The following is a 26,875-nucleotide window of genomic DNA, read 5'->3' as shown; positions in this document are numbered from 1 at the left end:
CTCCTGGTCTTGTTTTGGGAGACAGAATACAGCTTTTCCAACTCTTACTTCCAATTATGTAGTCTATTTGATGTCTACATTGGCTATGTTGATTTCTATATTGACTGTGATGATGTCCATGTGCAGAGTCATCTGCTCGGTTGCCCGATGGATGTATTTCAAATAAACAGGTTGCAGGCCTCTATGAATTATTCTTCAACTTTATTTCTGACTCCTAAGTCAAATTCTCCAACTACATTTGGTTCTGTGTTGTTTCCTACTTTTGTCTTTCAGTCAACTATTATTATCACTACATATTATTTTGGTGTGTGATCAGTTTCCTCCTGGATGCTTGAATAAAAGCTTTTGATTTCTTCTTTTTCAGCATCTGTAGCTGAAGGTTATGTTGACATAAAAAGTCTGAGTGATATTTGGTCATTATAGCTCCTGACCCCTTGGTCCTACCTCTTGCTTCACTATTAGAGCCACACAAATTCTTCAAAGTTTTTCATTTCCAGAGTAAAACACTTTGCATTTTATCTGACTAAAAATGTCTTATTCCAGTCTAGTTTAGTTTGCTCACACCAAGTTCTGCAATGTTTCAACAATCCATTTACCTTGATTCATAGTCCTTACATTCCACACTATACGCTGTGCAACATTAGATTTTCATTTCATTTCTGTGCACATTCGCCACTATATATTCTTTTGGCTTTAATCTAGTTGCTTCACTAATGACAGTCAAATTTGTACCTATCCTATTTCCCCACTAGCTGGTTGATTGCCTTTTGACCTGAGAGTCTCATCTTTTTCTGCTATCTCTTGCTTCATTTTGGATTGTAGGATTTTCAAGGTACAAAATATCCAGAGGAAGCTTACAATTGCTTTCTTGTGCACAGTATTAACAGAAGTTAGCTTGAATATCTTGTCTGTGAAAGACCCTCCACCAGAAAGATTGCCCAGTACTGCTGCTGTTCAGTAGCTGCTATTTAGGAGTTACTCTGCCCCATCACCATTGGAACTCTCTTCTGCTGATGTGACTGCTAATCCTGAAGAGGAAGGATGCATCTTAGTCAAGTTTTTCAGCTTTGAACATTCCACCTTGAGTGACCCTGCTAGGAATTCTGAAATGTAATGGAGCCTTCCTTGTCACACTCAAACCCCCTCACCATGTTCATGTTAAGGTGCGCATTTAAGAGAGACCTGGTATCATTAGCAGAGGAATAATTGTCAAGCCTCTGCCTTATTTATTTCTAATTTATTAGTTAAATTTATAGTCCACCTCTCCTTCAATGAATTTAAGGTGGCATAAATGGCTGTTTGTTTTTTCATTTTATTCTCACTGCAAAACCGTAAGGTAGGTCAGCCTGAGAGATAATGACTGGGCCAAGGACACTCTGTGAATTTCATGGTCAGCTGAGGTTTTGAACTTCCATCTCCGAAGACCCAGTTCAACACTTTTGTCCTCAAAAGCATGCAATCATGATACAACCATGGAATAACAAGAAAACCAGAGATTCTCCAGCATTGTAAAAGTTTAATGAATATACAATCAAACAAATATTTTGTCCTCTTGGGTAGGTTGTGCTTCCTCTGAGAGTGCAGAGTGGTACCTGCAGCAGAAATGGTTGAGAACCTCATGAAAGGAACCACATGCATGGGTTGGCTGCAAGCCCCATGCCACGTCTAAACCCACCTCTTTTTCCATGTTTCCATTTGTGTTAGTTTCGGTGGATCTGAGTTAGATTTCTATGTGGCTGAAGGACGGCTCTATGTAAGTCTTTACCCCTTGGCTCTTTAGGGGTATGTGCAGGGTGATAAATATCTCTGGGGAGGTTATTCCTAGGCTTGGTGTCTGTTATTCCAGGAATAGCTTCTTTTTAAGAATAGACTTTGTAATTCAGTCTGCCTTCTCCTGGCTTGAGCAAAATATAAACCACTGAAGAAGTGTGTTTGGAACAATTCAGAAAGTCAGCATATTTGAAAAAGCATCAAAACCAAACTACACATATTGATGAAAAAGTCTTGAACTTATGCCGACAGTATACGACCCATGTATCTTAAAGAAATGCCAGAGGCAAACCCATTCATGAGCTCCCTGTATAATCCTTTTTGGCATAATATAATTCATTAGTAACAACCAAAAGTGGTTTTCTCTATACATATATTTGTGGAAAGTGTTAATATACCAGGAACTTCCATTATTATGTTGTGAAATATTGAAAAGGAAGCTGGTATAAACAGTTGACACTTCCAGCTACTATCTGCCTTACAAGCAGTAAACGAACTGTCCCATTCACAAGCAGAGGCTGTTGAAAGAAAACCAGAGGAGGTGCTGAAGGGTAAAGAGAGCAAGGAAACGGATAAATTCCATTTGTGCCATTAAAAAAAGCCAGAAAAGTGAACCCAGTCGTTGACGAGTGAAGATAAAGAGAAGAAAACAGTAATCTTGTTACAGAAACCAGAGAATTATGCTCTTACATACATGCTCTCTCTCTCTTTTGCTTTCACACTGTACAAACTCTAGCACCCTGAACAACTTACTCTCCTGCTATTTCCGGCACTTTAAAAACTTTTCAACATTTGTTTGACAGATTTTTCCAACACCAAGGTGGAGACAATAAGTAAACAGGCAGTGAAGGGCTATTTAGAGAGCTGGTCAGTCACTGTAATAATAAAGAAAAAAAGAAAAAAGAAAAAAGAAAAAATATAAATATATAAATAAAAAGCCTTCCACAGAAGAGAACATCTATCCTATGTACTGTAGCCACAGACAACACATGACCTCTGACAAACAGTTTTCAGAGTAATTTTAATGCTACTCTGGATTTAACTTGACTAACTGGTAGCAATTGAGCACATCTTTTTTTGTGGCAGCAGTTATCTAAAATGCTACAATAACAGCATCAAAAGTAGAATGGTGGAAGATTGGTTTTCCATTGTGCTGCTGAACTGGCATAATGCCCACTTTAAAAGCAATTCGCTGTTCATCACTGAAATCTGGCAGACACGACACTAAATGCCTTGAGGAAAAAAAGGGTGTCTTGAGAAGGGGGAACCACTCCAACTTCCAGGGGGTGGGGTAGGGGGGGAAGAGAAAAGAAGGATGAATTTAGCTAAGAGGAGAAAATTGCCAAATAGGAAGTTTCGCACTACATGTGGACTCTCAACAGGCTCTACTTAATTTGACTAAAGATTTTATCACAAGCTTATATTAGTAGTGGCAGAACGAAACAAAAGTAAATATATATTTGTGGCTGTCTATTGTTCTAATGAAGTGAAAACCTACTGAGTTAACGTCAATCATTTGTCAAACAGATCTCTCTAGTTTTATTTACCACCAAAAATAATGAGTAAATATATGATAATAAAACTATTCTCTTTACATGGACATATACAATTTCTCCCCCCCTCCCCAATTTCTAAATACAGGTAATGATTTAGGAAGCTTTCAAAATGTCTTTTTACTGTCAATAAAACTAATTCTATTCCTATTTTCATGTAAAAAAAGGCTTTACAAATGAAAATTCAAATTAAAATTCTGATTACAGTGTAGTGTGACAACACCTGTATTTATAATTTTACTGTCAGCTAGCTCTTAGTGTTTAACAATAGCTTGAAGCAGAAAAGTAATTGGAATTTGTCTGCAACATGCCAGATGACGACACTGGGTGCTCTACCATGCTTAAGGAAAAAAAGCAAAAAAATAAAAAATAAAAAAAGAAGCTGATGCTAGAACAAACTTGGTGACACTTCCAGAAATCCTGAAGTTAAGACAATCTAAAATCAGAGATACTGGGTTTTACATTGTTCCATTGTAACGCCTAAGTGCTATGCATATGCAAATCAAAGAGTCACTTCTTGGATCATGAGTCTTAGTCAATATTAAGAGAAAGGATTCCTCCTATGGAAGTATCATTGAAATGAACATGAGTGGTGTAAGAGAAAAATCTATGTAGCACAGACTGCAAACCCCCATGTATGAGGCAACAGAAGCGTCCAAATCTGTATCAAAGACACACACCTTGATTCAAAGATGTGCTTAGATGTGCACACAGAGGTCCTTGTTTATTTCAGATGAAGAAGACTATTGAAATTAATAGAAATGTTTCAGGCAGAATGGTACTATGGTCAAAAAAGAGCACTTGTGCCTAGAACAGAGTACTATAATCCTGAAGGAAATAAGGAAATGCAAAGAAACAATCTCATCTCAGAACATGTCTCTTAAGCATAGGGGTACTATGAAGAAGATTTTGGTAGTGTGTAAAAACCAACATTCTCAAATTATTAATGAATGTAATAAAGAACACAATGGACAAAATGTTGGAGCATTGCAGGTGCTTCAGAATACCAAAGTAAATTACCAACTTACTAGTGATTTAAGCAGATATGGAACAGGTAGCAGAACCTTTTCTGGGTTTATGATTTTCTACAAACAACTTTCATACATTATAATTTCTATGCAAAAACTTTCCTAAATGATTTTGTTTCCACATGGAAATAAATGTTTATATGCGCTGGGCTGGGAGGCAGATGCAGTGTTTTGATGTTTTAATGGTGAATGGTATGTTTCAGTGGGTTATTTGTCAAAGACATCCTCTATGGCTACAGTACATAGGAATTTGATCATACTCTGGTTGTTTAATGTATATGGTGGCATAGTATGCATATGTTCTCAGGAATGTATATACTGTACATAGAAAGGTTAAAGTGATAATTTAAATATCCTGGTTTCACTAGGATCTTATGATAAAAAAAAAAACGGAAGGAGTCTGCTCTCATCTTCAGTCTTTCAAAACTTATAAACACATGCTAATTTCCCACACAACGTGCCTTATAGTCTACAAATGAAAAGCCCTTTTTTCATTATTTTAAAGATGAAGAATAAAGAAAAGAAAGGCACATCCAAAAGAAAAACAGAATGACAGTGATGTTTTAGTTTACACTAGATATAGCAACACACGCAAACTGTCAAAACTAAGGAGTGAAAAAAGCTGTTATCAAGCAACTGTCAAGAGAGTCCTCTGAGATTTGGAAATCTTGTGTTTATTGTAACTACTGCACATTACACAAAGAAAGAAACATCCCTCTCCTTACCATTGCTGTTAAATATCATGCAAAAGAACACAGATTTCTCCCTCACTATTTCAATTAATTTTTCTCCCTGTAATTCTCTACTTGACAGTACTTCTCCCCCCCCCCCCTCTTTTACGCTTATATGGTCAAAGTTCAGAGGAAAACACAAGGCTACATCACACAGTACTTCACTTTCAACAACTGTCAACATCCACTTTATGTTGTTAACTCATTGTCCATCACTGAAAATAGAAACAGAAGACTGTGAGGGATTGAAAAGTATGATCAGCTTTCCAGAATGCTGCAAAGGACGCAAGTATAAAAAAAAGGTGTTTAAAATTTATTTACACTGAAATCCTATTTCTTAGTGTTGTAAGTTGCACTAGAGTAGGCTCACTGATTCAGTAGGGATTTGGTGAGTTAACTTCTCTATACATACCATGGGCCTACTCTAGTTAATAAGTCAAACTAAAGTAAGCCCATTTGAATCAGTGGGATTTACTTAGGTGTTGACACCAAATCCCCATTGGTTCAATGAGCCTACCCTAGTACAACTTATACTAAGCAACGGGATTTCCTTTGCATAAAATTACACCTGCATAAACTGGATGTAGCACCAGAAATAATCTGAAGCTTTCTATTCTCCCCACTCATTCCTTGGCAGAGACAATCTGGGAGTCATTTTTGACTGTTAAAGGTACCTCCTGTCCTAAGGCTCTCAAAAGGCTTACCCACAGGAAAAGAGAGACTTATGGAGCCTTGAACTCTGAAAAGGAGGGGAGCGGAGACCAACACAATGAATTAGATCTGGAAATGAAGAGGGAACTATTTTAGTTGGGGGACCACTGTGTATAGACCACAGTGGTAAATTCTGCAGTTGTGCAGTAGCCCCCAACCCAATCTATGCACATATAAGAGCATACAGACACGTGCTTGACTTGCCCCATGCTCTTTTGGTGACATTCCAACCTCCAGGTTGTCCAGCCTCATGAAGCTATTCATGTGTTCTAGTTCTGTATGAAGAAGACCACTCCTGAAAATGGGTGAAATATAAATACCTATGAGCTGGGGTAAAGGTGGGGTTACACAATACCATCAATTTCAGGGATATGGTAGAGCAATCTTTTATGTCTGTGTAGAGGCATCCTTCTAGCAACTGTGCAAAGGTCAGCAATTTGCATGACTGTAAAGAATTAAAAAAGTGGACATAGGGTAGAAGACTGACTCTTTATCCTGACCTAGCCAATCAAATCACATATAAGAGGAACACAAGCATTACCCCACAGTATATCTCTCTCCCGTACTCAATCCACATAGTAAATTGTTTAGGAAACTTCACCCTACCGCTATGCAAAATGGCTTGCAGACCTCAGTCTGACTCCCTAGTGTCTTCAGCTTGTGGAGCACCATGAGAAGTACCATAGCAAACTTTGTCAAGGCTCAAATACCAATCTGCAGTAACAGACAGGAGGGAATATCAAAGGAAGCATGAGTGAAATAAATTATTGTATGAAAGAAGTAGTCATAGCTTGTTCATCATCGTAGGATGGTGAAAGTCAACATCTGCACCCTCTAAAATGTAAGAATATTGTGATTTATTACCAATTTGAAGGGCTAACACAAAGTAGATAGGCTTTTAAGCAGTAAGCTGTCTCTGGAATGCTGGCCTTTAACATACCTATTTTTAAATATTTAAACTTTTTAAATTTGTTTTTAAAATCTTAATATTTATTTAATGTTCTTTAAATATGATATTTATGTAGTATTTTTTAATTTGTTGTTTTATCTGTTGTGAGCTGCCTTGTGTTCCCTATGGTGAGAAAGGAGGCATATAAATAAAATAAAATTCAAATTACAAGAAAGAAGAGTTGGACTAAACATTAGAAAGAACGTATTGAGAGTAAGGTATGTTCAACAATAGAATGTATTTTATTTATTTATTTAACTTATATGCCGCCCACTCTACCCAAAGGTCTCTGGGGGGCTTAGAACAATTAAAATACAATAAAAAGATAAAACAATTAAAATACAATTAAATACAGTATATATACTCTAAAATTGCCAGCAGGACCCACAGTTGATATTATTTCAATTAAAAGCCTTCTGGAACAGGAAGATTTCGACCTGGCGCTGAAAGGTGATCAACGTCAGCACCAGATGAATCTTAATTGGGATAGCATTCTATAGTCTGGGGGCAGCTGTCGCAAAGGCCCTTTGTCTACAAGCCATCTCTCTTGTAGTATCTTAGAAGGCAGTGACTTTCCTTCCTTGGAGGTTTTTACACAAGGGCTGGATGGCCATCTGTCAGCAATGCTCTAGCTGAGATTTCCTGCTTCATCTGGGGTTGCACTCAATTATCCTTATTCTATGATTCCATGATTGATATGAAGTTGACAGTACTGACCACCTATAGGCATATTAATTCCATTCTAAGAGAACCAACACGCTTGTGGCAGGTTTCAGAAAACTATTATGACACAAACATTCTTGAACTACATGAAAACCCCAATACATTTGTCAGGTTAAGGTGCCACAACACTTTTTATTGTTTTTGCAGCAATAAACTATCATAGCCACCCCTATAGATAATGTTACATCTTAAAAAGTCCACACCATATGTTGTTCCTGAAACTTGCTAGTGTAGTGTGATAGAAGAGTTAACTAGTTTTATGAGTCTAAGATTTTAATTACAATTAGTTATAAAAATGCAATCCAATGTATAATTATGAAAGTTGGTCTGCAGTAAAAAGCTCTCTTCCTTAGACACATATTGTATCTGCATATACAAATACATGTTTCAAAGTGATGTGTGCGAGGACATAAAAGTCTTTGGCAGTAATCATCAAAGGATCTTACATGGTTGTAAAAATGTGTGTCATTATGGCAGAAATTTGACATATTGAAGTTACCTACCATCAACATGAAGAGGTCATTCCATTAGCTATGGAATTTTGAGTGGTATTGGAGGATCTACCAGGCCTATTTCACTGTGCATGAAAATTCAATATTGGAATATTGTTAAATTGAGTTAGCATTATCAGTGGAAAAATATGCTCTATTTCCTATTATTTATGAAGCCCTATCCTTTTCTTTCTAACCAATTACATTCCCTATCATTTCCAAAATATACGAACTGTTTTCAATCAACAGATTTCTTTATTATAGTGTACAGAATATTGTTACTGCCTCTTTTCTGTATTGAATCCTTGATTGGACAAGCATTTTGAATATAACATGGGTTGTGATTGCACATATAAAACAAATTAAAGCTGCCAATCTCTTTTGGAAGAAAATTCTTTTTATACACAAAATACCCCTGCAGAGTATTCTGAGTTGTATATGCTTAGGAAAAATTAGAAATGAATGGAAAATGTTCATGGCAGAATCAGAAAGATTGTCCTTTCTTATAAGCATATCTGGCATTGAAAGTACTATTTAACACGCTCTTAAAAACAAAAGTATTACTAAATGCATATTGAATCATTTCAACTTTTTGTACACATAACTGTTCTCAAAGAGAGAGAAAGAGAGAGAGATAAGTAGTTATAATTCAAACATTATGTGCAAACAACTGTCTAGTAACAAAAGAATTTCTCTTACTTGGCTACTCACATCTACATTTTTTTTCCTTTCACATCATGACATTTACTTGGAATTCAAAGTTCACAAACACAGACATTTAACTTGAAAACCAGTTAAATACATACTTTCAGTTTACTGTGGTTTCACTACAAGGAAACTGATATGGTAAAGGTTTCCAAAGGTAAATCTGTTTTAAATGTAACTTGAAAGAAAAGAAAAGAATTCATTTAATATATATAGAAGAGCCAGTCTGTGTAGCCATGGGCAAGCTGCACAGTCCACGGTGCCCCCAGAAGAAGGAAATGGTAAAGCACTTCTGAGTATTTTCTACCTAAAAAAAACCCTGGAATGGGTTGCCATAAGTCAGAATTGACTTGACGGTACGCAATTACTATTATTAATGTGTAATTGGTTGTCTCATGATTGATTTTTCCAGGTATAAAATTATCAGACGTTGTTTACCATTGCCTTATTCTGCGCAGTACTACCATGTTTCCCCGAGAATAAGATAGGGTCTTATATAAATTTTTGCTCCAAAAAAGCATTAGGGCTTATTTTCAGGGGATGTCTTTTTTTTTCATGTGGAACAATCTACATTTATTCAAATACAGTCATGTCATCTTCTGGCTGCTGCACAATGGTGGGGGGGCAGGGTTTCACTTAACTGGGGCTTATTTTTGGGATAGGGTTTATATTACAAGTATCCTGAAAAATCATCCTAGGGCTTATTTCCAGGTTAGGTCTTATTTTCAGGGAAACAGGGTAACAACAACTAGCTTGAATGTCATTGCCACTGTCTATAAAAGATCCTCTGCCAATACAGTGGTGCCTCGCTTAGCGACGTTAAAAAGCCCATAGAAATGCATTAAAAGGCGATTAATGCGTTCCTATGGGCTAAAAACTCACCTTTAAGTGAAGATCCTCCATAGGGGCGGCCATTTTCGCTGCCTCTTAGGCAAGGAAACACAGCGGGTGGCCATTTTGTTTTCCCAGCGGCCATTTTGAAACCGCCGACCAGCTGTTAAAAAAGGGTTGCTTTGCCATGATCGCTTCCCCGCGATCATCGCAAAGCAGAAAAAACCCCATAGGGACCATTGCAAAGCAATCGCAAAAACTCCGTCGCTAAGCAATTTCGTTGCTCAATGGAGCGATCGCTATGCGAGGCACCACTGTACTACTGCTTCTGTCTGGCAACTCTCTTTGGGAGCTTTTCCAGCCCACCATCACTGAAATGATCAGCTCTGTTCTACTGACATGACTGTTAATTCCTGAAGTGGATGGATACATCTTAAACTGATGTCTCAGCTTTAACCATTGCAACATGGTGACACTTCTTGTCTCAGCTTCCCTGACAAAATCAAGCTCCCTTATCGTATTAAGATATGCATCTCAGATTGGGCTGATAAGATACACAAAGGAAAAAAAGGAATTTAAACCAAGTTAAAGAAAACCAAAAGATCAACAGGGAAAATAAATCTGATAAATATGAGAACAATAAACTGAACAGCTATCCAGAAGAATTGCAAAAATAGCAGATTCCTTTAAAAAAGAAGCCTGTGATAAAAACCCAGTGGTTCTGGAAAGTGAATTGAAAGCTGCTCTGAAAGCACTAAGAAGAAATAAATCACCAGAATTATTTCAGGCTATAGAGACTGAATCTGTCAAAATGCCACATATGGAGTGAGTGAGAAATGTCAGATGCTCACTATTTCACAGAGTTCTCATTCAAGTCAGAAGTGACTTGACAACACATAGCAATAGAAAGAAAGAAAGACCATTCAGACACATACACATATAGAGCACAAACTGTTCCTGACACAAATTTAGATCACAATCATGATCCTTTTGGCAAGACATAAAGAGAACCTGCTTGCCTAGCTGCAGTTCTACAAGATTCCCAACTACAATTTCTAAAGGACAATGGTGAGACTCCTACTGCGTCACTGTATAAGTGGTGTGTGAAAATTCTGGCCGGCTGGTGTGTACTTAGACATGGTGGGATTGCACACTCAGCCATGTGCCCAGGCATACAACAGACGGCCAGAAAATTATGAAAACCACTTGTGAAATTCCTCCTATTCGTGTGGCATTTTGTAACAGGATTTGGCTACTATTTATTTGCATGAATGCAAAGAGATAACAAAGGGAAAATTAAAATGTTGACAGAGCACCCATGTGAAAAATCTTGCAGCGAAGGAATGGCCATATAAAGGAAGAAAAGGATCTTGATGCTGGCTATTCTTTACCAAAATTGCTGTGAACTAGAGACAAGGGCAGAGCAACTAAGAAAATGCTTTGTCACTAAAGCTTATACATTTTTATGACTCTGTTGCTACAAAGTATAGCACCCCAAGTATTAGGCATCCACAGGTCACAATACAATGTACAGTGGGGTCTCTACTTAAGAACGTCCCTACTTAAGAACAATCCAACTTAAGAACAGCTCCATTTGCTAAATTTTGCTTCTACTTGAGAACAGAAATCCAAGATAAGAACAGGAAAAAAAAAACCTTTCCTGCTCTTTTTTTAACCTTAGGTCATCTTAGGTTAAAAAAAATTTCTCCCCCTAGTGGTAGAGTACGTATTAACCAGCTTTGCATTAGTTCCTATGGGAACTAATGCTTCAATGTACGAACGCACCTCTACATAACAAAAAAACAGCCAGAACGGATTAATTGGTTTTCAGTCCATTCCTATGGGAAATTTTGCTTCAACTTAAGAACGTTTCAGCTTAAGGACACCATTCCAAAACCGATTAAGTTCTTAAGTAGAGGTTCCACTATAGTTTCTATGGATGGAAAAGAGCAGATACGGATTAAATGGTTTTCAATGCATTCCTATGGGAAATGCAGATTCAACATAAGAACTTTTCAACTTGAGAACCACCTTCCAATACGGATTAAGTTCTTAAGTAGAGACCCCACTGTAATTTTTTTATTTATTTTATTTTATTTATTTGATTTTTACCCCGCCCCTCTAGACCATGTCTACTCGGGGCGGCTTACAAAATAAATGTACAAAGGTGCCATCAGTATTTACTGGCAGAAAAGACAGCTCAAGAAAACCAAGACACAGACCAAAGAGCAAGACACATATAAACAAATAAAAAATATTTATATGGAGTAAAACACAGGATATACATTTAAGGAACTAAACATGAGGGAAACAAATGTTTCATAGAGCTCTACACTCCTCCCACTTCCTGCAATTTACCAAGACAATGAGAATCTCAGTAAGGCCTTCACAGATTACCATCTGCATGACCTGCTGTCAGCTGGACTCTGATTTCTGACTCTAGCAGGATTCCTGAGATATGTGACTGGATAGCCCGGTGATTTATGTATCTGGCTGTAGAGTCAGAGATGCAGAGTTCAATTCCCCACTGTGCATCCCAAAAGAGCCAGTCTGGGAAGCCTTGGGCAAGCGGCACAGTCCCAGGATGTCCCCAGAAGAAGGGAATGGTAAATCACTTCTGAGAACTCTCTACCTAGAAAAGGGTCGTCATTGCCGTAAGTTGGAATCAACTTGATGACACACAATTATTATTTATCAGTACTACTTTGTGAGTTTCCATGTCCAAGCAGAGATTTGTGTTGAAATATATAAGTGCACAGCCCAGCATGTATGTATATAAGAATGAGATGTGTAATTATAATAATAGAACTTCAAAGCTGGAAGGAGCTATGGATCGAGTCCAGCCCCTGTCAAGTAGGCACAATGAGGAATTGAACTCCCAGCCTCCAGCTCTGCAGCCAGATACCTAAACCACAGAACTATTAGAATTTATTAACTTTGCTAGTGTTTGAACTCATTTCACATGCTAGCAAGGTTATGCTCAAAATCCTACAAGGTAGGCTTCAGCAGTATGTGAACCAAAAACTCTCAGAAGTACAAGCTGGATTTCGAAGGGGCAGAGGAACTCAAGACCAAATTGCTAACATGCGCTGGATTATGGAGAAAGCCAGAGAGTTCCAGAAAAACTTCTACTTCTGCTTCACGGACTACGCAGAAGCCTTCGACTGTGTGGACCACAACAAACTATGACAAGTTCTTAAAGAAATGGGAGTGCCTGATCACCTTATCTATCTCCTGAGAAACCTATATGTGAGACAGGAAGCAACAGTTAGAACTGGATATGGAACAACTGATTGGTTCAAAATTGGGACGACAACGCTGTATATTGTCTCCCTGCTTATTTAACTTATATGCAGAATACATCATGCGAAAGGGAGGACTGGATGAACCCCAAACTGGAATTAAGATTGCCGGAAGAAATATCAACATCCCCAGATATGCAGATGATACCACCCTGATGGCAGAAAGTGAGGAGGAATTAAAGAACCTCTTAACAAGGGTGAAAGAGGAGAGTGCAAAAAAATGGTCTGAAGCTCAACATAAAAAAATCTAAGATCATGGCCACTGGCCCCATCACCTCCTGGGAAATAGAAGGGGAAGGTATGGAGGCAGTGACAGATTTTACTTTCTTGGGCTCCATAATCACTGCAGATGGCAACAGCAGCCATGAAACTTAACGACGCCTGCTTCTTGGAGGAAAGCGATGACAAACCTCGACAGCATCTTAAAAAGCAGAGACATCACCTTGCCAACAAAAGTCCAAATAGTCAAAGCTATGGTTTTTCCAGTAGCGATGTATGAAAATGAGAGCTGGACCGTAAAGAAGGCTGACTGCTGAAGAATGGATGCTTTTGAATTGTGGTGGAGGAGAATCTTGGGAGTCCCCTGGACTGCAAGGAGAACAAACCTATCAATTCTAAAGGAAATCAACCCTGAGTGCTCACTGGAAGGGCAGATCCTGAAGCTGAGGCTCCAACACTTTGGCCATCTCATGAGAAGAGAAGACTCCCTGGAAAAGACCCTGATGTTGGGAAAGTGTGAAGGCAAGAGAAGGGGATGTCAGAAGATGAGATGGTTGGAGGGCTTGGCATGCTCTGGTCCATGTGGTCACGAAGAGTCGGACACGACTTAATGACTAAACAAGAACACCAGAACTTATATAACCAATCAGATTCTATCTGGTGTTAGCCAATGGATGTCAAGAGGGTTAACTGCCAGATAAAACAAGTGATAGTTATTACTGAGTTGGTTGTCTGTTACAGATATCTGTAAGAAGTAGTCTGTCTGATTTGTTGTGTTATTTAGCTAGGAATTTGCCTGCACTGTTGCTCTGATAACTTGTCTGTTCTTATGTCTGATTAAGGAAGAAATATGAAACTATTTTAAGTCTGACAAGCACAAGCCAAATGTTTCAAGTGCTCTTAGTTTGTTCTACATATACTGTATATGTTTTACAGTAAATGTTATTTTTTACTATGATCAAGAGAATATTGCAGTGGTGCCTCACTTAGCGATGTTAATCCGTTCCGGAAAAAACATCGCTAAGTGATTTAATCGCTAAGCGATTTTAAAAAGCCAATAGGAACGTATTAAAACACGTTTAATACGTTCCTATTGGCTAAAAACTTACCTTAAAGTGAAATTCCTCCATAGTGGTGGCCATTTTGGGTGCCTCTACAGCGAGGCAAAACAGCGGCGGCCATTTTGTTTTTGCGGTGGCCATTTTGGAACCGCCAATCAGCTGTTTAAAAAAGTTCGCTTTGCCATGAACGCTTCCCCGCGATCATCGCAAAGTGAATTTTAGCCATAGAGGACATTGCTAAGCGATCACTCCAGCGATGGCCAAAAGTCCATCACAAAGCGATTTCCTTGCTCAATGGAGCGATTGCTAAGTGAGGCACCACTGTATTTCAATTGCTGACACACACAAGGATGATACCATTCAGTGATTTATGTGCTATTTTTCATATGAAGCTTGGACCACTATGTATAATCTCTCATACATTTCAATAATCTGACCCCAGGTCTCCTGAATCCTAGTTCACTATTCTGTCCACTACACAACATTGGTTTTCAGAGACTACTGAATGATCTTTATTGCATCTGTGAAGACATTGGCAGAGAGGGCTTGTTTAAATCCTGGGAACCTGACTACATCCCGGGATTACGTAATGGTCCAAATGATATGGAGAGTGGGGCCCCTTTCCCAAATTATTAAGATCTTTATCCTAATATGCATTACAATTTATTTTGTGGAGAGAAAGTACAGGTTTGCATCCTTCTCTTTGCATGGAAAAGAGGACACAGACTGCATTGACAGCAGCATCTATAAACACTATCCAAATCCTTTCACATATCACTTGTCATTTAAACCAGAAGGATGAACAGGACACAGAGGACCTCTATTGTTATCTTTGATGATTGAGTGTTAACAGCAATAAGACATCCCAGCACACCACCTCTCTCTGAATGGGTGATAGCATGAAAGGTAATTTTGTTGTTATCCCTGATTACTGAGTGCCGTAAATGACAACAGTGCTCTGAGTGGTGTTCACCATTTGGGAATAGCCCCATTTGAGGAGTTGGGTTTTGAGGAAAGGGACAAGACTTCTGGAAGACCCTCTGTGGGCCACATGGAAAAACTGCACAGGCTTGATTAGACCCATGGAATGCAGACTCCCTGTCCCTGGAATATGAAAAATGAAGATCAGTGAGAGGGTCTCAAGTCTCTGGGGCCTTCCCTCTTACCTTGCACTGCCTTTCTACTACTGTCACTACCCTGTTTTCCTGAAAATAAGACCTAGCCTGAAAATAAGCCCAAGTATGATTTTTCAAGATGCTCGTAATATAAGTCCTACCCCAAAAATAAGCCCCAGTTGAGTGAAACCCCTCCCTCCACCATTGTGCAGCAACCAGAAGAAGATGACAGGACTTTATTTGAATAAATATAGATTGCTGTACATGAAAAAAAATAAGACATCCCCTGAAAATAAGCCCTAATGTGTTATTGAAGCAAAAATTAATTTAAGGCCCTGTCTTATTTTTGGGAAAACAGGGTATATACGTTCCTGAACACAATAATTGGTTAAATTGAATTTGCACAAACTTGCTTAAGACACAGTATTATTCAATTTGGTTTGCTTTGCTCCTCCAAGGCTATTTTGTATAGAATGTAACTTTTGTTCTACCTGAGCTACTTCAGCATTTCTCCCTGCTCCCTAATATATTACAGTTTTTAGACAGAGACTTCACATATGAAAAAGAGATTTTGCTGCCTACTATTCTACTCTCTCTTTTCTTATCTGTCCCATTTTGGAAGAGTTTAACTACCAGCTAATTAAAGATCTTGGTAAAGTAATCTTGTCTTAAAAGAATGTAGAACAAATTTTGGTCAAATGATGGGGCCCACGCTCAGACACATTTTGAGGGCACTAAAAAATCCAGCTGTTCTCGCCTGGCTCAACACTCCACATGGAGACATTTTACTTAAACAGCAATGCTGAGAGCAAGACAAAGTCCTTGTGACACTGATGAAATAAAAAATTAGATTCAGAAGCAAGATGACTACCCGCAGTGAGCTAATGAACCAAGCCACTGTGTGCTCTAGTGAACCTATAAAACAGCTCAGAAGTGCTCTAGGTAGGCTAGATGCTATTATCAACAGGCTGTGTTGCTGGCCAGTCTAGTCTAAAAGCCTATCTTTTTCAGCTGAATGGGGAATAATTAAAATTGAGTCTGGAGGTTGGTACAAATATATAAGGCAAATATGGAGAGTTTAGAAGATTTGTATAGCTACATAAACACTAAAAATCCCTCAAAATTCTAATAATTGTAGCAGAAGGAAACCATTAAAAATCCTACTATTAGATCATACACTCTTCTCCTATGGATTATAGTTCATAGTGGGAGGATATATTTCATGATATTGTGCACACTGAAACAAATTAAACTACACAGTGTTTTTACAATTAGCTAGCTATATTATAGCAGTATTTATATACCCCAGGTTGTCTTTGCAGCCTATAAACATACATTTAGTAAGGGTACTCAGACAAACACACCTTAGGTGTGCAACAGAAAATCCTTAGTTGCTAGTTTCCTTTATTCATTTAATAACCCCATTAATCTTCACGGCAGGGTTGTGTGATGAGGAATGCAAAGTAGAGGTAAGAGGATACAGGGGCACTGGCATTGCCCAACCTTGCAAGCCAGCCAGAGCGTACTTACCAATCTCCTCACTTCTAAAATAGTTGGTTTTGAAGGATGCTCAACATAGTTTTGCAAATGTCCAGTTAAAGGTAGAAAATAAATCTTGCCTATGTTCTTTATCTTTTTATACAGTTCTCTCTTTTCTCAGGGAAGAGAATATATTTCCAAGTAGCCTGGACAAGGTTTAATTCCTACTATAGAGGACTACAGCGTTGAAAGGAAAATCAATAAGCTTCCAATCTGTAAAGCATCTTAATGGAATTTTCTGTTTGTAAACTAAGAAATGGTATATCCATCCAAAACATGAGCTAAATGAAGGAAATCCAATTCCTGAAAAGATCCTGGATTTTTTAAAAACAATTATTTAAAGATGCAGTCATATGTACGTCATTAAAAGTTGTTGGGGACAAACCATTTCTCACAGCCTAATCTTATACCGTTTTATACTCTCTCCAGAGACACAATCACACTGTTCATTTGAAGAAGTGTGCCTGGACGCACAAAAACTTATGAAAGATAAAAACCAGTTTACAGGTGCTACGTAACTTCTGGCTTCTCTTATGCTACAACAGACTAACACAATTACCTGCTAGATTAGGGTAATCTTATATCTCTCTAGCCAGAACTAAATCCCACTGAGTTCGGCATGTTCCAAGGTTTCTTAAAAGCAAACTTAAAAGCAGTCAGGTAAGGCTACAACTACATGTTTCAATACTGTGGGATTTGCTCCACTTATAAAATACAGTAGGTGAAATTAAAGTATTTTTTACTGACCACATGATGCAAAGGCTGATTTGAATCGGTCCAGTCCCTTTTGCTCCCAAAATGGCCCTTTTTATTTTTAAAAATTACTTGCATGTATGAGATTATTTATTCATTCATTCATTCATTCATTCATTCATTCATTCATTCATTCATTCATTCATTCATTCATTCATTCATTCATTCATTGCAGTTGTATGCCATCCATCTAGATATTGTCTACTTTGGGCGGTTCACAACAGACAAGATAAAAGCAGTTAATATATAGTAACAGTTTTATAGCAATATACAATGAAAACAACAGTTAAAGATGGGAAGGAGAAAATTAAGTACAGTGGTGCCCCGCATGATGATGATAATCCGTTCCAGGAAAATCGCTGTTAAGCAAAATCATTATCATGCGAAAAAGAATTCCCCTTGGAATGCATTGAAACCCATTTAATGCGTTCCAATGGGGAAATTACCTCGTCGTCCAGCGAAGATCGCCCATAGGGAAAGCCATTTTCCAAGCGCCGATCAGCTGTTAAAATGGCTGCCCTGCAAAGCATGGGTCCAGAAAACACAGGGCAGCCATTTTGCGGAGCCAGAAAACATTGTCATTTTGCAAACAAACGGTTTGCGAAGCAAGGACCTAATCGACGTCCAGCAAAAAAAAAAAAAACCCATAGGAAACATCGTTATAGCGATTACAAAAAAAGTCATCATCATGCAATTTCGTCATTCTGTGGTGTTGTCGTCATGCGGGGCACCACTGTAGTGCCTGGAGGGAAGGCCTGTCTGAATAACCAGGTCTTAAGTTGGTTTTTAAAAATGCCCAGTGAGGGGGCCAAACAGATCCCGAAGGGGAGTTTGTTCCAAAGAGAAGGAGCCACTGCCAAGAAGGCCCAGTGTCTTGTTTTTTTCTTTCTAGACCTCCCTTGACGTTAGACTCCTCAGTTGCCCTTCCTGACTGGATCGAGTGGTACAGGTAGATCTAGGTGGGAGGAGGTGTTCCGCCAAAATCTCGAGGTCCTAAACCATTTAGGGCTTTGTATGTAATCATTAAAACTTTGAAATCAATGCGGAAGCATACGGGCAACCAGTGCAAGGATGGTAGTGATATGTTGGCGTTTCCTCACATCACTGAGAAGTCTGGCCGCCGCATTCTGCACCATTTGGAGCTTCCGCATCAATCTCAAAGGTAGCCCCACACAGAGTGCATTACAGTGGTCTAATCTCGAAATTCCGAGCACATGGACCAGAGTGGTGAGCACCCCAACATCAAGATAGGGATGCAGCTGGGCAATCTGCCAAAGATGGAAATATGCAGAATGGACCACTGACGCCATGGTGAGCGCCGGGTCCAGATGTATCCTCAAGCTGCGAACCTCACTCTTCGCCATAAGAGTCACCCCCCCAAAAGAGAGGGAGTTTCCCAAACTGCCGATGGTGGGGCCACCCATCCTAAGGACCTCCATCTTGTCCGGGTTCAGCCTCAGCCAATTTTCCTGCATCCATTGCAGTACAGTCTCCAAGCAGCGCTTGGCATTAGATTAACATTAGATCACCCTATCACCTTACTGCTGGGTCATAATCATTATTCGTTTCTGTATCTATATCCCTGTCAGATCAGCAGAGGTGGGACCAGAGGAAGGAAGGAAGGAAGGAAAGAACGAGAGGTTGTGAGCTGGAATGTGAATCACATCACATGCCATATGAATGGTTAACCCCCCAAATCAATCTGCAACCTCTGTGTGAGCACTGACTGTGATTTCAAACATAACATGGGCTGCAAATCAAATTGCAACAAAGCTGGATTGCTCCCATTCAGCTTTCCAGTATAGTCTCACTCTTAGTCGAATATTGCAGCACAGATGTAATTTATAGGCTGCACCTTTTCAAGCACCCTGTTCACATCCTTGTTCTGCAAGTGAAACTTATCCAACTATTTGCTGCAAGACTGTGGCGGTGAGATATTCTCACAGAAATTGTGGTCATAGGAACCATCCTCCATTTATATTGTATTCAACTTCATGTATATGTTAGAGTGCATGCACCCTGGCAGAAAATACAATAGTAACTCAGAAAATAATATTTAGAGATTTTTTCCCTCTTCTGAACAGACCAAAAGACTTTCTGTAACTACAATTAAGGCTTTCAGAACATCTGTTTTAATAGCTACAGAAAGTGATGCCACAAAATGCCATGCTGCCTCTACAGATATTACATACTGCCATATGGATGGACGAAGATCTGGACGCTGTCATGGGCTGTAACTAAAATATCCCACAGACACAAAAAGCTATTCTGCAAGATAATGCATATCTGAACATTCATTCCAGTGAAGTTTGCACAGAAGAACGATACAAACTATGTCCCCGTGCTTTATACTATGATTTGTTGGCCAATAGGCTGTAATGGAACAATATATCATAATTTTTTTGGTCTCCATAAGACATATAACCTCTTTCGATTATACAAGCAGAAGATATAGGTAGTAGACTGCTATAGAATTTTTTTTAATTAGGTATCCAATAGTAACAGATTATGCACCTATTACAGATGACCTTTGAAGTAACTCAAGGTAGTCACAATCATGCATTAAAATCTGCTTTTCACTGTAATGTGTGAATGTATGAAATTAAATGAGGCTTGCAATGTAATCAGTGTGGTTGGCTGCCTTAATATATTCCATTTCAATTTGAAATCACTACAAGCCAAGAGTGATGAATCTAATTTGATCCGTTGCTCACAAAACCAGTGAAAAGAGATGTAAGCAGCCTTATTGACAACTGGTAACACCATTGAGTTTCAAAAGTCATCAATATCTTATAAAACTAAGTCTAAAAATATTTAAACTCAAGACAAGTAACTTTACCACGTTAGAAAGTCGCATAATATTGATCCAGGAAAAGCTACAGTACAAAACTGGATGGAATGATTAAAGTCCACACACCCTGGCAAATTCAGATTAAAATCCGTAATATTCATCAACAGCATGGAGCAGTCAAATTATCCCAGGATTATCAACCTACTATGACTGAATATCTGGAAATTCATTACACGTAAAATAACTTAATTAGTAATATCCCTCTTTTATTATTATACTAATATAACATATGGAACTATAGTTGAACATTTCCCATAATCAAAATCCAATCAAAAGATATATATTGACAGATTATTTAATTGATTTATTTAAATTATATTATTTGTCAGTTATATGAATTTAGAATCATATATATATGATTCTAAATTCATATAACTGACAAATAATATAATTTAAATAAATCAACTAAATAATCTGTCAATTACATTTGTATACAGATAAAAATCAACATCCCAAAAGAAAAAAGCATTTTTTGTTTTTAGATGATACACAAATCATAGCAGGCATTGTCTAAGAAAAGGCATTCCTTTATATGCGACAAAGGGGGTAATGTCCTTTCAAAGACACTACTTATCAAACGCAATTTAATAAGTATGTGTATTAAGTTTTTTTAAAAAAATCAGCTGCCTTTTAAAATTAGGGGACATTTTTAGTCAATAAATTTACTGCAGATATCAGTACAATAATTTCTGAAAGCAAAAAACACATATTCAATTAATAATTAAGAACAACAGAGCTATATTATCTAGGAGCTTATGCGACTGAAAAATATAACATTATTTATTTATTTAATGCTAATTATTTATTACATTTATATCCTGCTTTTCCACTAAAAAGGTAACACTCAAAACAGCTTGCAAACTTTAAAAGAGAATGAATAAAATCACATTTAAAATCAATAAAATCATGCTGATTTTAGGTCTCTGCAAAACCAGAGGTTGGGAGTTTAATTCCTTGATAGGGCCTGAGCTTGATGAACCATAGGGTCCCTTCTAGTTCTGCAGTTCCAAGATTATGATAATTATGATGATGACTGTGCAAAATGGATTACATTTTGTAATGGATGTAATGGATTACATTAAGATCCTGCTGTATTTTAATATCTGTATTTTTACATCTTGGATTTTTGTATGATATTGGTTTTATTGTTTTTAAATTTTGTAACGCCACCCAGAGTAGACTATCTGTCTAGATGGGCGGGGTATAAATGTAAACAAACAAACAAATAAATAAACAAACAAACAAACAAACAAACAAGGTCTTGCTATCAATAGCTCTCAGTAAGAATAATAGAATTTTCTGCACTGGGTTATTGGTTAAATAGTGATAGAGGCAATAACTTTTCTCTGGGGAACTGTATAGTGAGCACTTAAAGAGGTCTTTGATTTGGTCAGCCCAACACATATATTCTCTCTGACCCATGGGAACCATCAAAATATCTGCCACCCATATATGTTGTTGGCATAATCTGTAATCACAATGTAATCACTGCTTTCCTTATCTGTTGCAAGGATGCTGTGGCAAGGACATTGACCTTAAATAACTATGTTAGGTCTGGAATCACTTACCATGATCAGACCGTACCTGGTACAGAAATGACTGAATTGATATGTTTGTTTCATTTATTCCCTGGTCTCTAGTTGTGACACAATCCCAGGCTCATCCCCATTCTATAACTGTTCATCAGGAGAGTTTGGGAAGATACCTCCCCTCTAGTTAGTTCATTTTTAGCTAGAAACATTACCATATATCACCAGTGGATCAGTGGTGGTAGTCACAATCCCCACTACAGGTGCAACAGTGGAAATTTTTGGCTATGAAAGGCTCCCTACTGTCTCTAGCTTCCCAAAAACTTCCCCAGGGCAAAGGTCCTCAGGACCTGGGGGTGGGTGGGAGCAAGCTTTCTATTAAATGAAATACAGTATCATTGTTGTGGGCTCATGACATTGTCCTAGTTGTGTAGTATAAAGTTATGCTTCAGCATAACTATGTTTCAGCCATAGTCTAGCTCTGCCCTAGATAGAAAGTAAAGACATTTTCAGATACCAATTGCTGGTATTTAAGACTATATATTGTTCCTAGTTGTTTATTTTGCATAATTACCACTTCTGTCAAAATGGGCAGCCCCATACTTCAGCCCCATACAGTAGCTTTGTAAGATTCTAAATTCATATATAATAGGGTTTATGAGTTGCCATTCTTTGGTATCATAGAATTTACAAGCTTTACTGTTGCTTCTGTGGGACTTCCATATTAGGCTGGGATTAAAAAGAAGTCCTATGTATTCAAATGTGTTTGCTAATCTATTATCAGTCCCTCTGGCTTCCATCTATATGTCATACAATGTCCCGCAAAAACCACCAGTATTGTCTATGAGTATTCATCTTAAAATAAAATTAGCAAATTGTGATAGCACCTGTTTGTGGCCCATCTGAGAAAGTGACATCAATATTTATATAATCAGCATGTAACAGTTCCACTAGTTTTCTGTTATTAGTTATTTGTGTATACAGTATATGGCAATAGTGGAATAAGTCTACACTATATAATTGGTATAAAAACTGAATAACATGGAGTCCAAAATGCAACATTATTTGATTCCATTATAAATGTCAACTTCTTTAATTAAAGCTCCATTGCACCCAATACTACTTTGATCATGGAGATTTTATATTAATCAGAGTAGTCTCTTATCAGTGTAGGGTGTGTTCTGTGTTTTCAACTCAGAACTGAGTTAATGATCCTAATAAAATATTAGATGAGATATCTAAGGAGTGATTTTACCAGCCCATTCCCATCCCCTCTGAGTTTCCATGGCCAAGCTGGGATTCAAACCCAAATCTCCTGGGTCTTGATTCATCTCTTTATCCGCTACAACACACTGAGTCTTATAAATGTTGTCACATATTTTCCAAAGTTATTGCTGAATGGCAAAAGAAAAGACAGGTGCAAGATTCGCAAAAGTGTAAATGGCCTTCGTGTGTCCTATAACAGATTTTACAACAGAATGATGCACTGTTCTAACACCAAACATCCCTTACAAAAGCCAGACTGCCCTTCATTTACAGTGAATTTCTAGCTTATGGAAACAGTGTCATGCACAGAACCTTGATGCTTCATCTAAGAGACTAATGGCTGTAGGTGCATGGGCCATCTCCTCCTCCTCCCTTTTTAAATAAATACCAGTATGTTGAATTAATGCCTACTTTTCTGTATTAACTTTAAACATTTCAAGAGATAGCATACCTTGTCCAGGTATCTTAGATATAAGTGCTTTAATTCCTTCAGTATCCTGTGGAGATGGGGGGTGGGGAACACAGGTAATTTTTGTTCCTACATTATAGGTAAGGATAAGTTTATTTGAAGCCTTTTTTTCAAAAAACATCCTTAAGATTAGCAAGCTAAGTGACAGTTAATATTTCTGGTTGTACACACAGATCCTCCTTTTCTCAAGTACAATACAATTCCAAAGTTTATTTTCCTTGTGTTTCACCATTACCTGGCCAGCCTAGTTCTCTTCAGGTATTGGTGAAATACTGTCATTTCCCTCCCCCCCTTCTCATTGAGGATTTATTTGTACTCATTTTGCATTTAAGTCAATCTTTCTGAGTATCAGAATATCCCTTTCTCATTTTTCCTTACAAAAATTATCATCTTCTTTCATTTGTCAAAAGCCTTCTTCAAACTACACAAGTTTGTATAGTTTGCGGCTACTCAGCACACAAATAGTCGCTACTGGTGATTTAAAGACAAGCAGAGATTTTCACTCTAAGTCCTCTGAAATATCTGCCCATTCCTCTTAATACTTTTCTCCTCACTATCCACCCTTTCTTTCACTCTCTGTATCTGGGGATAGAGTGCAGTATGGATAGAGTGCATCCATTACACTGGCCCTTGAATTCGGAAAATAGGCACGGACCTCCAGGCCCATCCTGAATACCATTTAGGAATATTCATGGATATTTTATCAACAGGGGCAAACTGAAATTTGAGACCTTCTGGTCCCCATACAGATGGTCCTTCACAGCAGATGCATCTAGTCCTAGTATCTCCTGCACTGACCAGCATTTAACTATACAGAAATTCGTATTTTCTCACAAAACTTTATACAAGGAAAATCCTTTTTCAAGCTGCAATTCACATTATCAAGGGTATCCCAAACACCTTCTTCAGTTGCACAACATCACAGGATCAGGCAAACTATCAAACTTAATTTCCAGTCCTGTAGAATCAATATTTATATATATTGACTGGTTAGCCCCTGCTGCCTCCTCCTGATTCTTTTAATGCCACTCACCATATTCTGAAGCCAAGAATGGAGAACTGGTTGCGAACTGATTCACTTCCACTAGCCAGATGTTTTGTAAAATCTCACGTGAGTGTAAAAATCACCACCCCATGCCTTTTTCTTCCATCCTGCAACAGCACATGGCATATTTAGTAGATTTATTTTACTTATCAAAGGCTGGACTGCTAGTCAGCTTCCACTATGGTTAGAGCTGGCTCTCATCCTATCCTTGTCAGAGTTCCAATTCCATCTTTCATTTTCTGCCTCCAATGGTCCTGAGCTCCCTCTCTTTATTTGCACTGGACAATAAAATCCTTGAAGATAACATGGATGATTGCATGAGGCAGCTAGACTGCTAGCAGGAACACCTTTCAGAGCTCATATGATACTGATTTTTTGAAAGAACTGCACTGACTGCCAATATGTTTTTGACCTGGATATTTGATAGACTCTCTCTCCCTATATGTACTTGTCTGATTGTTAAGATCTGCTGGGGGGTGCCCTCCTCTATGTTCCACCACACAGAATAATCTACTGTATGAGACAATATGGGAGTGCTTTTTTGGCTGTAGCATCACTTTAAAGGCTTGAATGGTGCTGTTACTAACCTCATTTTCGTGCCAAGTTAGAGCATGATTATTCACCAAGGCCTTTGGGTATTAAGGATCATGGCTTTAATAAACTATGGAGGTTATTACTGCTGTGGGTCTTATTCTTTTTTGAGCTTTTAATGTTTTAAATGGTTTCAAGTTAAACTGTGCATCTTTGGATAGTCAGTGTACCATTTCCCCCTCTGTCGCTATTTGTGATTGTTCTCTATTGAGAATTAGTTTTGGTATAGTTCCAACATACACATATCACAAATGTACATCATCATCATCATAGGCATCCTTCAGTCTCGAGAGACTATGGTAACATGCTCTGCATGGAGGACTTGGAACAGCGTCTAGTGTTTTGATGCTGTACGCGAAGCTGGAGTGTCCTCTCCTGGGCACGAAGCCTGGGTAAAATAATATGGAGGATAGGCTGTTACCCAACCAGCAAATCCCCCCTCTCCACGTCACTGAAATAGTCCAATGGAAAGGCAAGAGCCAATACAACTGGTTTGAGTGACGTCGCAAAAGTATACATAAATTTATACAAGTACTTTGTAATCAACATTAATAGAATAAATTGTGCCAGATATAATAAAAAAAGCTATCTGTACCTAGAAACTTAAAAAAATAAGATTAAGTAATTCCTGCCTTGGAATCGTGATCAAAATTCCAATAAAGCAAGACATGTTGAAGAGTCTGTCTTTCTTACAAGGAGAAGACAGCACTTTCCCATGAACCAATAAAATTTGTATTTGCAGATACTGAGATCTGTTAAATAATCAGCAATTATTTCCAAAAGGACAGTCAATGCCAAAATAAACAGGAGAACAAAATCTGGAAGTTAATGAAATTTGGTCCCAATGATCAATAATTTTTGCAGAAGCAGTGTTTCAGCCCTTTTGTCACCAGACGAAAGTTCCACCAGGGAAATGCCAATGATATAACTTTGGAAACAACAACCATCCCAAAAGCATTTCTATATGAACCACACTAAATCTTTCTGCAGTTAATCAAAGTCCAATTCATACAGTAAAATTTGACCCATCCAGGAAGGGCCAAAGTCCAGACAGTGTAAAAGATCTCTGATCATTTTCCAGATACAGAATTGCATTTGGCACAGTGACACTGGAGAACAGATCTAAGAAAGAGTGATTAGATTGTCTTGACCTCACTTCTAACATGCATTATCCAAATGGCTACTCCATATTGAAGTTCTGCTAATGTCTGTACAATAGGGTTAAATGAACATAACGCCTAGGCTTGTTTAAAAGAATTTATACAAAATGGACAAGCAATTGTATGAGACTAGAAGTGTGACAGTTCCATGAAGGTTCTGATTTACAGTATAATAGAAATTGGTACCTAAATAGTTGTTGAACAATGTATTTGCTAACACAAAAATAATTCCTCTGATATCTGAACAGCATTACAACCTTAAATGTAGTATTAACTGGTTGGGATTAAAAAATGAGCAAAGGCCTACATTGGACAACATAAAATATATGTGGATTGGAGCAATGGCCAAAATAATCTTCTATAAATTATGCTGGCATAGAGGAAATAACATCACAAGCAGCAGCAGATTGCCACAATTAAAGAGTCCCTGGTTCAGTTTCAGGTTGCACTTGACTCGTACACAGTGATACAAAGTAGAAGTAA

General features: G+C 38.0%; 2 protein-coding genes across 7 annotated transcripts in view; one reads left to right on the top strand and one right to left on the bottom strand.

The window, feature by feature from the left end:
• POLA1 (DNA polymerase alpha 1, catalytic subunit) overlaps positions 1-26,875 on the bottom strand; it is a 285,573-nt gene that overhangs the window by 40,108 nt on the left and 218,590 nt on the right. Inside the window, exon 37 of one of the 4 annotated variants that reach the window (XM_078390450.1) lies at positions 12,558-17,532. The exons of the other annotated variants lie outside the window; for them this stretch is intronic. Within the exon in view, the coding sequence (XP_078246576.1) occupies positions 17,468-17,532 (65 nt within the window). The 3' untranslated portion in view covers positions 12,558-17,467. Of the gene's footprint in view, positions 1-12,557; positions 17,533-26,875 lie in introns of those variants that run through there. 4 annotated transcript variants of the gene reach the window in all.
• ARX (aristaless related homeobox) overlaps positions 1-26,875 on the top strand; it is a 138,942-nt gene that overhangs the window by 61,293 nt on the left and 50,774 nt on the right. The window lies entirely within an intron of this gene.

The sequence above is a fragment of the Pogona vitticeps genome, chromosome 3 (genome assembly GCF_051106095.1).
Source record: "Pogona vitticeps strain Pit_001003342236 chromosome 3, PviZW2.1, whole genome shotgun sequence".
In the NCBI taxonomy this organism is placed as follows: Eukaryota; Metazoa; Chordata; class Lepidosauria; order Squamata; family Agamidae; genus Pogona; species Pogona vitticeps.
This window is presented reverse-complemented; position numbering and strand designations above follow the sequence as displayed.